General features: G+C 42.4%; 1 protein-coding gene across 1 annotated transcript in view; it reads left to right on the top strand.

Moving 5' to 3' along the window:
- POLR1B (polymerase (RNA) I polypeptide B, 128kDa) overlaps nt 1-12,375 on the top strand; it is a 36,444-nt gene that overhangs the window by 2,671 nt on the left and 21,398 nt on the right. Inside the window, exons 2-7 of the mRNA XM_006903403.1 lie at nt 2,918-3,085; nt 3,302-3,448; nt 6,065-6,197; nt 7,114-7,250; nt 7,928-8,151; nt 9,275-9,446. Of these exons, the coding sequence (XP_006903465.1) occupies nt 2,918-3,085; nt 3,302-3,448; nt 6,065-6,197; nt 7,114-7,250; nt 7,928-8,151; nt 9,275-9,446 (981 nt within the window). The remainder of the gene's footprint in view (nt 1-2,917; nt 3,086-3,301; nt 3,449-6,064; nt 6,198-7,113; nt 7,251-7,927; nt 8,152-9,274; nt 9,447-12,375) is intronic.

Here is a 12,375-nt window from a genome sequence, read left to right as displayed (position 1 = left end):
GGAGGACAGAAGGAGAATTTTGAGCTGTGGTGCTGGAGAAGAGTATTGAATGTACCATGGACTGCCAAGAAAACAAACAGATTCATCCTAGAGAGGATTAAACCAAGCAACTCCTTGGAGGCAAGCCTTCTGCGGCTTCGTCTGATATACTTTGCGCATGTTGCAAGAGGGACAGGTCTTTGGAGAGGGACATCATGCTTGGTCGGGTAGAGGGACGGCGCAGGAGGGGAAGGCCCTCTATGAGGTGGATTGATTCAGTGACTGGGATAATCGGGATGGGACTGTCAGAGACAGTGCGATTGGCACAGGACAGAGCGGAGTTTAGGGCTGTTGTACATAGGGTCGCTATGAGTCGCAGACGACTGGACGGCACATAACAACAACAAGTGAGAAGTGTACTGACAGGGAGTGGTGGGCAGGGAGGAAAGAGTGCAACAATGAATGAATGGTAATCCAAAGTTTCTGTAAACTTTCATTAGAATAAAAAAAAATGCCTTGCAAACAAAAATCTTTTCAGAATAAAACATAGTTGAACATCTTTAAGACCTTAGATTATAGGCAGCACAACTGGCACAGGATAGAGCAGGGTTTAGGGCTGTTGTACATAGGGTCGCTATGAGTCACAAACGACTCCACAGCACATAACAACAACAATGTTGCAACAAGCATATAGCAGTAGAGATGCTCGTTTATAGTATGGGCTTGAGGATGGCACTAGATAGAGCAAGATTCCAATCTAATGTCCATAGGGTCACCATGAGTCACCGGCAGTTGAATGGCACCTAACAACAGCTACCTTTTCAATGATGTTATGTGCTGTGCCGTCTACTACCACGCATAGTGACTGTGTAAACAGATGATGACCTTGCTGTACACTCCACCATGTTTCAGCTCATTGTTAACTGTCAATACCTTTGCATAATAGTCCAAGTACATGCTGGACATCTATCAACAATCTGCATTATGCAGACGACACAACCCTGCTTACTGAAACTGAGGAGGACCTGAAGCACCTGCTGCAGAGCGTCAAGGACTGTAGCCTCCAATATGAATTGAGGCTCAATGTCAAGAAGACAAAGATTCTCACCACTGGGCCGATAGGAAGCATCAAGATGGATAGTGAAGAGACTGTGATTGTTCACAGCTTTAGTTTGCTTGGCACCACAATCAACATTCTTGGCACCAGTAGCCAGGAAATTAAAAGGCACATTGCCATGGGAAAGTCTGCTGTGAGGGACCTCTCCAAAGTACTGAAGAGCAATGGTGTCTCTCTGGAGACTAAGGTGCATCTGATACAGGCCACGGTCTTCACAATCACTTGTTGTGTATCAGAGAGTTGGACAATGACTAAGGAGGATAGAAGGAGAATTGATGCCTTTGAGCTGTGGAGCTGGAGAAGAGTATTGAGAGTACCGTGAACTGCTAGGAAATCAAACAGATTCATCCTGGAAAGGGTTCGACCAGGTGGCTCTTTGGAGGCAAGGATTCTGAGGCTCCGTCTAACATATTTTGGACATGTTGTAAGAAGAGACCGGTCCTTGGAGAAGGATATCATGCTGGGGAGGGTGGAGGGACAGCGCAGAAGGGGAAGGCCCTCTATGAGGTGGATTGATTTGGTGACTGGGGTTGTCGGGATGGGAGTGTCAGAGACAGTGCGATTGGCACAAGACAGAGCAGGGTTTAGGGCTGTTGTACATAGGTTCGCTATAAGTCACGAGCGACTCGATGGCACATAACAACAACAATAATAGTCCAAGGCATTTAGAATACTGAGCATCCCCTAGACTGCCAAAAGAATGAATTCTCTTTTGGAAGAAGAGCAACCTGGGTGCTCCTTAAAGGCAAGGATGATGATTTAGTTCAAATACTTTGGACATGTTATGCGGAAGGATCAGTCTTTGGAAAAAGACATTTTGCTTGGAAAGATAGAAGGTCAGAGAAAAGAAGATCCTCAGTAAGATGATTGACACAGTGATTGTAAAATTAGGCTCAAGGATATCAGAGATCCGGAGGATCGTTCACAAGTAAAGATCTTTCTGATATTCTCTGTTTTCTGCCTGATCCATCAGACATCATCAGTGTTATCCTTCGTCCCATGGCCTCCACTGAATCCAGTTTGAATTTCTGGCAGTTCTCTGGCATCTTTTCAGTAAAGGTCATTAACTGAATCAATCTTAGCCTAAATTAGTCCCTGTTCAAATGGATGGATTAAGTCTGTTGTTGCTGTGTGCCATCAAGTTAGTTTAGACTCCTAGCAATCCCATTTGACAGTAGAATTGGCCAAATCTTTTCTAGAGGAGCCCTGGTGGTGCAGTGCATTTTGCTACCTGAAAGGTCTGTGGTTTAAATCCACCTTAATTGATGGGAGAAAGATAAGACAGTCTGCTTCCATAAAGGACCCTGAGGGCAGTTCTGGTGTATCCTGTAGTGTCACCAAGAGTTAAAGTCGACTTGATGGCATTGAGGGGTTTTTGACTGGGATATTTATAGGAAGAGATTGATTTTTTTTTTCCAGTGGCTGCTTCCAGGTGCATGCTTAATCATTATGCTTCCAGGGCTCCTGATAATTTCATCTGAGGACTTAGCATCACCTAAAACCCTTGTTTGTGTGTGTTACTGTCTCCCCATTAGGAGAGAAAAGAGACTTGGACCTCCACAAGGGCAGGGGACTTAGTTCTATTCATACCTGTGTCCATAGGGCCTAACACAGTATCTAATGTATGGTAGACCCCCCCCCCCTTGAGTTAATGGATGTTACTTTTAGGTACTTTACAAGGTTATATGTAGACAGGATGAAGGTTTGGATGTTTTTTTAGATGTGTCCTATTGGTATTAAAAGCATCAATGCATATAAAAACACGTGGAGCTTGAAAGTGCTTTAGAAATGTTAGTACTTATAGTGTGAATTCTATTTCAGGCTATCCCTCCCTTTGAATTTGCTTTCAAAGATGAACGTATCTCTCTTACCATTGTGGATGCCGTCATCAGCTCACCCACAGTTCCAAAAGGGAGCATCTGCAAAGATCTCAAAGTTTATCCCGCAGAATGTCGGGGCCGGAGGAGTACCTACCGCGGAAGGCTGACAGTGAGTAAAGGGCAGAGTGTGGCTCTCTCGCTGGACTTGATACACTCAAAATTTATCCCACAATTCTATTTTCTTGATACTGCCGTCTTCTTCATCTGAAATATCAGATCATTTAGTTAGTGGTTTGCTTCATTATTTTACAATTCACTTTTGGACTTGAAAACTCAGATATTTTCTTCTGTTAAGTAATTTTCTCTGTGGTTGATTTTCATTTAGGCTGATATCAGCTGGGCAGTGAATGGAGTATCAAAAGGAATCATTAAACAATTTCTAGGCTATGTTCCCATTATGGTCAAGTCCAAGCTTTGCAACTTATACAACCTCCCTCCAAAAGCCCTCATCGAACACCACGAGGAAGCAGAGGTGAGTGAAGAGAGCCAGGGGAGACGAGGAGGGGCTCAGTTTGGGATCAAGAAGATGTGAAGCTAGGCTTGGGTGTCAGTGTTTCTTCTATTTATGGGTAATAAAATGGGGCATAACTGAAGGGCTCATGGACCTGTAGGCTACATCATCTAGATGGAGAAAAGATTGAAATGGTCACCAGTTTCATCTTACTTGGATCCACAATCAACACTCTTAGTACCAGCAGTCAGGAAATGAGGAGACATATTGCACTGGGAAAGTGTACTCAACCTCTTCAGGAGAGGTCAAGAACCTCTCCAAATTCTTAAGGAGCAGTAGTGTCAGTTTGAGGACTAAGGTGAATCTGATTCAGGCCATAGTCTTTTCAGTCACTTGCTGTACATCTGAGAGCTGGACAGTGAACAAGGATGACAGAAGAAGAATTGATGCCTTTGAACTGTCATCTTGGGGAAGAGTACTGAACATCCCATGGACTGCCAAAAGAACAAACAAATATGTCTTGGAGAAAGTGCTGCCAGAGTACTCCAAGGAGGCAAAGATGATAAAGCTTTGTTTCTCATACTTTGGACATATTACTGGGAGAGGCTGTTCTTTGGAGATGGACATCATGCTTGGAAAGGCAGAATGTCAACGAAAGAATGATGCAGTGACTGCAGCAGTGAGCTCAGTTGTGTCAGAGATTGTGAGACTGGCACAGGATAGGACAGGGTTCAGATCTGTTGCACATAGGGTCGCTACGGGTTGTACTCGACAGCACCCCACAACAACGTAGGGCTCATGGGGGTTAAGTATGAGGAAGTGGTTTTATAATTAGAAAATATTGTTATAGAAGAAACATTGATAAGTTTTCCCTGATTGTCTTACTGATAAAACTTGTATAAAATGTCTGCTCTATCAAATGTAAGATTAGTGAACATGTTAAGTAACTTCAACATCTTTTTCCCATATTTTCTGTTTTTCAACATCTTTTCTGTTGAGTGTTGTTGCCGTGTCACGTAATCAAGATGCAGGCTTTGCCTACAGCCAAGGGATCACATTAAGAAGTGGGGGCGAGGTCTTGGTGTCAGATCCCTGCTGTTCCACTTACTGCTTTTGTGTTTTGTCAGCTTTATTCTCTCTGGGTCTTGGCTTTCTTCTCTGAATATGGGAATAATAGCTATCCCAGTCATTGTTCTGGGACTTAAGTATTTTTATTTATTTTTTTTTTAAGTTTAATCCACTCTGAAAATTGTAGTCTTGAATCATTTTTTATTAAAATTTAATTTTAATTGTAATTTTAACTAATGTCTATAGAAAAGTTAGATTTTCATTCATTCACTCATTGTTGCAAGTTTTTACTCCCTCTCCTCTTCCCCCCAACAATTCACTTTTTAAAAAAAAATATTTGTTCATTGTTGCACAGAAAGTTAAATATTATGCTAGTATATGAAACTACCAGGCCAAACGTTGTATAGCCCTGGTTTGTCCACTTGCTGTGCAGAGGTAACTTGTGATTGCTGTGAAGCTGAACACTGTGACACTGATGTGTCAAATGTAATAATGGTTACCCATGGTGGACAGTGTGTGGTGGTGTTCCCCAATTAAAAGAAGCTAGGAAGCAGGAGTGGCATCCATTTCCGTAAATAGTTTGCCTCTGGAAACCCTATGAACCTGGAGAAAGGATGAAAGTCACACAAGTGTTGAGGACTTTCGCTTATAGGGTCGCTGTGAGTAGCCTACGACTCGATGGCACATAACAACAATATATGAAGTACCTACTTTGTTGTTGTGTGCTATATGGAAGGACTGACTCATACCTGACCATTCAGCAGATTTTCTGAAGCAGCAAATCACAGAGGAGGAGACTGCCTGTCCTTCTCTCGTGAAGCAGCTGGTGGATTTGAAGTGCGTGCCTTTGGGATTCCAGTTAGTCGTTAGATAGTCAAATCAGCTAATTGCCATTGAATGGGAACCAGCTCACATCTTAACCTCCATGGAGGCTCAGAGGCTGGAGCTTGAACCACTGGAGAGGTGTGGCCTTTGGGTTAGGAGTGCATCTAGGCCACCAGGGCTCCCTCAGTAGACAGTGGTTTGTTTTTTTGCAGAAATGTTGTACTGACCAGAATAATTTTAAAGAAAAATTCCTGTTTACTTCACTCAGATTTTCTTAAAGTTATTTAAGTTATACTGGTCTAGAAGCAAAACAATGAAATTTTTTTGTCTTTAGACTTCTCTCTTAGGCAAGTAAGCCTTTAAATAGCTTTTAAAGCCTCATGCCATTTTAGGAGACAGAGGCCACCTCAGCCAGGCCTGTGGAGTGTGGCTGCTCTGGCTGACCGCATGCTGCTTCTGTGTCCGGTAATAAACCAAGCAGACCCCCACCCCCATTGTTGTTGAGTAGACGCTGGGTGCTGCAGAGCAGAGTGGCTCCTTGGGTATTCTCAGCAGTGTTTTCCTGTGGCAGTTGGTCCCCAGGCCCGCCCTCTGTGGTGCTGCTTCATGGGGTCCTACGGCAGCCTTGAGGTTCACAGGCAGTGCTCCATGTGGCAAGGGATAGGTTTCACATGCATAGTTACTAATTAATGTTTCTTCCTTTACCCATTTTGCTTAACAAATTTTAATTCATCTCTTTAACAGGAAATGGGAGGTTATTTCATAATCAATGGCATTGAAAAAGTCATCCGAATGTTGATTATGCCACGGAGAAATTTCCCCATCGCAATGAGAAGACCCAAGTGGAAAAACAGAGGGCCTGGCTATACTGAGTATGGTAAGTTCTGATGATTATTGAAAAACTTTTAAACCATTTTTAAGAAGGTAACATATTGTTTTTCTGTTACACATCGATGTTCTTCTTTTAAGCATTTCGGTGTTAAGATTTCCTAGTGGAAGCCTAATTTCTGTTACCTTCCATCCTTTCAGTCTGAAAGAGCTTGTGTTTTTGTGTTAGTGCTTGTGAACATGAAGGCAGGCCTGACTTGGCCAGAGGCAGGCATGGGCCTCTGATGTCTGGATTGAGCTATCATGGCGTCACCGCAGGGACCCTGACTGCGGCCAGCCTTCTAGCCTCTGAGCACTCATTGTGAAAGTGCCTAGCATCATAAGGCACCATGCTGCATTTCAACAGTTGAGCTAAAGATTAACCTCAGATTGTAACCTTACAAGCATTCCTAGAATGAAACCATCTCAGAACATCAGAATGTTGCTCATTGATCCTTTTGTGTCTGTTAATCTAGTGTGCTTTAGGGCTCTCTTTTTGAATCGGAAATGTGAAATCGAAAGTTCTCATTTCCTTCATATAAACTATTGATAAGCCCCGTTCTCTTCACCATACCCCGCAGCATGCCGGGCCTTTGGGGTGCTGGGGCTATCAAATTCTAGAATATACCCTATTCCTGTAACGGAGGGAGACTTTGAAGTCTGGCTAAATTAATAGCTTCATTTATTTGGTTGTCAACCAAAGTATTTGTCCCTCGTGACCTCTGGCAATGTCTAGACACATTTTTGGTAACAAATTGTGTAACAAGTTAGTTACAAAAATGTTGCAAAATTTTGGCAGCAAATTCTTGCTGCACATAGTAATTAGGTTCTAATGACCCTAAAAGTGTAAAGTAACTTGGAAAAATATTGACTGAAGCATTTAGAGTGTTACTATTTCTGACTTTGTGCTTGTATTTGTTAAACAGGAGTTTCTATGCACTGTGTGAAGGAAGAGCATTCTGCTGTCAACATGAACCTTCACTATGTGGAAAATGGCACTGTTATGTTGAACTTTATTTACCGGAAAGAACTTTTTTTCCTTCCTTTGGGATTTGCCCTTAAGGTGTGAGGTGATGACTATGCTGCTTTTGTTGTAAGAGGTTCTGCGAGAGGGTAGAATACTGTGTGGATTCTCCTAAACAGAGCACATCCTGTACTAGTTATCTACTTCCTCACAGATTTGATCGCTTAACCCATCTGTGATTATTTCTCTCACAGTTTCTATAGTTCAGGAGTTGGGGTGCAGTTTGGCTGGGCGCTTCTAGCTGGAAGTCTCATGATGTTTCAGTGTAGTTTCAGTCAAAGCTGTGGAAGGCATAACCAGGGTAGGAGGATCCACCTCCAAGGTGGTTCACTCCTTAGTTGGTGTAAAGTCAGTGCCACTGTTGGTGGGGTTGCTGGGTTCCTCGTCATGGGGGCTTTTGCCTGAGGCTGCTGGAGCCTCTCGTTGTTCAAGAGAACAAGACAGAGTGCCCTTTATGTAAACCTGGAGAAACTCACATCATCATTTTCATCATATTCTCTGGGTCCTGGGGCCAGCCCTGAGTCACTGTGAGAAGGAGCCATGTGAGGTGGTGAATACCAGGAGGCAGGGGTCACTGGAGAAATCACCACTAGTCAGCAGTGATGGAATGCAAGTTGAGTGTGTTTAGAGGAGAGAAATGTTCCTAAATTAATAAAATGGTTTGGTTATTTATAAACTACTAACATTTCTTTCTCTTCCTCTGATCCAAATTCTAGGCACTTGTGAGTTTTTCCGATTATCAGATCTTTCAGGAGCTCATCAAAGGGAAAGAAGAGGACTCTTTCTTTCGGAACTCTGTTTCTCAGATGTTAAGGATTGTAGCAGAGGAGGGCTGTTCAACGCAAAAACAGGTTCTTAACTATCTAGGGGAGTGCTTCCGGGTCAAGCTTAATCTCCCTGAATGGTACCCCAATGAGCAGGCTGCACAGTTTCTCTTTGAGTGAGTACTCTTTTTTCAGTCCCCAAGGTGTTTTATGAAGTAGGGAGAGGGGCCATGCCTAGAAGAAGCTGTGGGGCCAGGCCACTTGGTGGTGAGCATTGCTTGTGCTGGCAACACGGGACCCAGTGGGGCAGTGGGAACTTGATCTTAAAGTCTTGGAAGTGCTTGGCTGTGGCATTGTAGGCACAACCTCCTTCACTTTCATGATCTGGATGGAGTGGGCTCAATGCTGATTGCCCAGGTCGCGATCGGGGAAGGCAGACAGTCCTCTCACGTGTACTGTGCAGTCCCGGGTGACCCCACAAGACACAAGGACTGGCCCCTGGGAGTTTAGAACTTCCAGATTCACTTCAGGGGGCACAGCACAGCCCCTGAAAGGTGGCAGGGACCACTTGCTGTGTGCACCACCATTTAAAGCCTCTTTGGAAGGGGAGTAAGGGCAGGCACCGGGGTGCTTCATGCTGACTGCAGGGAGGATGTCTGGCAACAGAGTGAACCTTGGGCAAAAGTCTGATCTGGCCCCTACTGGCTGGCTTTGGTTTTGTGGTCATCCTTGATTTTTCTCTCCTTTCTTGGTAGTATTAATTTTTTTTTCTTTTCTGTTTGTACCTTTTAATTTTTAAGTAATAGCATAGTTGTAGAACTACTAAAATAGTATATTAGGTACTTTTCACTAATTACTGACTTTAAAAAATCACTTCTTCTGCATATAGTTACACATTTTTTCCCTGTCACACCTGAGAGTAGATTGCAGACAGAAAGAATATCCCTTACCCCAGAGCTAGGACTTCCTCTTATGGAGCCACTGCATAAATATTTAAGAAGCTCTATACATAGATAGCACTGTCCAGTGTGATAGCCCTTAAGTATCTTGTGCTGAGCGTTTGAATTGTGGCCCTGTGCACCTTAGAACCAGGATTCCTCGTTTTATTTCCTTAGACAGCAAGCTCTAGAACTTTTAACTCTCCTGTCTACTTACTGCCAGTAAAGGTAAAAATAAATTTTTAGAAAACAAGTTAGGATGATTAGTTGAAGTAAATGTGATCTAGAGACTGGTTAATAAAGCATCAAATATTATTTTATGTAATATATTATTTTGAGCGCATTCTTTTTATTTTGACAGCCAATGCATTTGTATCCACTTAAATTCCAATACTGAGAAGTTTTACATGCTTTGCTTCATGACCCGGAAACTCGTTGCTTTAGCCAAGGGAGAGTGTATGGAGGAGAATCCTGATAGTTTAATGAATCAAGAAGTCCTTACACCTGGCCAGCTCTTCCTTATGTATCTAAAGGTAACTACATGAAGTTGTCTTTGTGGCATTTTATATTTTGATTAGCCCTAAAAGGATTTAATCTATAAGGTATAGCAGGATGGAAGGTGGAGATGAGGTATATTTCCCAATTCTTTTTCTCATTCTTCAGAAGCTCCAAGGCAGTGGCATGAGATGAATTGCATATTTCTTTGGTCATTTTACTGTATGATGCCATGGAGGTTGAGGTGTCCTGGCTGATTAATGTGAGTGGTTCTTAGGACTGCTTAGTAGGTAGTGTGGAGTGAGTGAGAGACACAGAGGGCTGCCCTTTTGAAAAGAGCCTATAAAATGGTACAACTGCTGTGGAAGACAGTCTGGCACTTCTTCAGAAGACTGAAAATAGAAATTCTGTTTGACCCAGAATTTCCTACTGCTAGGAATCCACCCAAGAAAAGCTCAAATACATATATACATGCCATGTTTATTGCCGCCTCGTTCACAATAGCAAAGAGATGGAAAGAGCCCCAGTGTCCATCAGGGTAAAGAAACCAGTTCATCCACACAGTATTATACAGCATTGTAAAACAGTGAAGGTCTCAAGAAACACACTACACAACATGGATGCATCTAGAGGACACTATGCTGAGTGAATTAACTCGGCCACAAAGGGACTAGGGTGTGTGATACCACTGTTAAAAAATCAAAAGGATTGCAGGGTGGTGGGGGTAGAGGAAAGTGGAGAGAACAGGAAGAGATTAGATGAATAAAGAACATGACACTGGAAAAGGGGATAGGACAGAGTGAAAAGAAGGGGAGATAAGTCATTATGAGCAGTGCAGCTAGCAAGTTCATATAGGCATGTATGAGGTTTTGGAAGAGGGAAAGGGAATAAATCTATAAAAGAGTGAGAAGCCAATTTCTACATAAACATCCATGCAAACCACAATTTTAAAAAAATTGTTTTATAACTGATATCTCATAAACTTCTTTTTAGTAATAAAGGATGCAGGGATACACCTTCTCAAAGTCTGATAAGAAAATTGTAGTGTAAAGATTTTTTAGGCCCAAGGATTTTCACTGCTATACTACTTGTTAATCTTGGACTTTTTTTTTTAAACTTAATAGTAATGTCCAGTAGATGGGATATTGTAAGACTTAGTGCTTGGGAGGACAAAGCAAAGTTATTATAATGGAATTTGCAGAAGAGAGCTGGAATTGGAGGTGCATTTCTCAAGCTAAGAGAACTAAAAAAATTAAGCTTTGAGTCACAATATTGAAAATGCTATGGGCAATATATTGAATTACCCAGAAAGCATCAAAAGAGGATAGAGGGAATAAACAAAAGCACTGTACCAGAAAGAATCGATTGACACTGAAAAATTTCAGAAAGTATCACATGAACAGGAGCCAATAGTTAATGAAGGAGGAAGTGGAAGCTGCATTGAAGGTGTTGGCAAAAAAGAAGGCCCCAGGAAGATAAGGGATACCAATTGAATTGTTTCAGTGCAGCCTTGGATGCACTCACTAGTGTATGCCAGGAAATTTGGAGGTCAACAGATTGGGGAAGTCCATATTTGTTCCCATTTCCAAGAAAGGTGATCCAACTGAATATGGAAACTATTCAATGATATCATTAATATCACATGCAAGCAGAATACTGCTGAAGATCATTCAAAAACTGCTAGACTAGTACATAAATAGGGAACTGCAAGAAGTTCAAGCAGTATTTAGAAGAGACTATGGCACCAGGTATATCATTGATGATGTCACAGGGATCCTGGCTGAAAGTGTAGAATACTAGAAGAATGTCTATTTGTGCTTCATTGACTATGCAAAGACTGTGTAGATCAAAACAAGTTGTGGCTGACATTGAGAAGAATGGGGGTCCCAAAGCACTTAATTGTGCTCATGCAAAACCTATATACATGGACCAGGAGGCTGTTGTATGAATAGAGCAGGGGAACACTGCATGGTTTACAACTAAGAGAGTGCGTCAAGGTTGTATTCTCTCTCCATACCGATTCAATCTGTATGCTAAACAAATTATTTGAGAAGCTGGACTAGGTAAAGAGGAATGTGGCATCAGGATTTGAGGGAGACTCATCAATACCCTGCATTATGCAGATGACACAACCTTGCTTGCTGAAACTGAGGAGGATTTGAAGCATTTGTTGCAGAAGATCAAGGAATGCAGTCTTCAGTATGGATTGTGTCTCAATGTCAAGAAAACAAAGATTCTTATCTCTGGACCAATAGGCAACATGATGGATGAGTTGAAACTGTCAACAACTTAATCTTATGTGGACCCACAGTTAATGCGCTGGGTACCAGCAGTCAGGAAATAAGATGTGTTGCACTGAGAAAATAAGCAGTTAGGAACCTCTCCAAATTATTGAGGTGTAATGATGTCAGTTTTAGGATTAAGGTGTGTCTGATTCAGTCCATACTCTTTCCAATCTGAGAACTGGACAATGAATAAGGTTGACAGAAGAATTGCTGCCTTTGAGCTGTGATGTTGGAGAAGAGCACCAGACATCCCACAGATGGCCGAAAGAACAAATATGTCTTGGAAAGGGTACAGCCGGAATGCTCTTTGGAAGCAAGAATTATAAGGCTTTGCCTCACATACTTTGAGCATGTTGCTAGGCGGTGCTATTCCTTGGAGAATGACATGATGCTGAGGATGGAGGGTTGGCAAAAGAGAGAAGACGCTTAACCGGGTGTATTGACACAGTGACTGCTGCAATGTGCTCTAGTGTGTCAGGAATTGTGAGGATGGCACTGGATAGAATAGGGTTCAGATCTTTTGTTCATAGGGTCTCTATGAGGTGTACTTGACTTGACAGTGCCCAGCAATCAAGTGCCAGTCTGCTCTGTTCCCCAACATAGGCAGAACTATCAAGTATGGAAATACAAAGGAGGAGGAACAGTTGTAAGCAGACCCTAGTGATTGGAACATGGAATGTGA

This window comes from Elephantulus edwardii, unplaced genomic scaffold (genome assembly GCF_000299155.1).
Source record: "Elephantulus edwardii isolate Elephantulus edwardi_28Jun2011 unplaced genomic scaffold, EleEdw1.0 scaffold00646, whole genome shotgun sequence".
Taxonomy (NCBI): Eukaryota; Metazoa; Chordata; class Mammalia; order Macroscelidea; family Macroscelididae; genus Elephantulus; species Elephantulus edwardii.
Note: the sequence above shows the minus strand (reverse complement) of the source record. Positions and strands in the feature narration are given on the sequence as shown.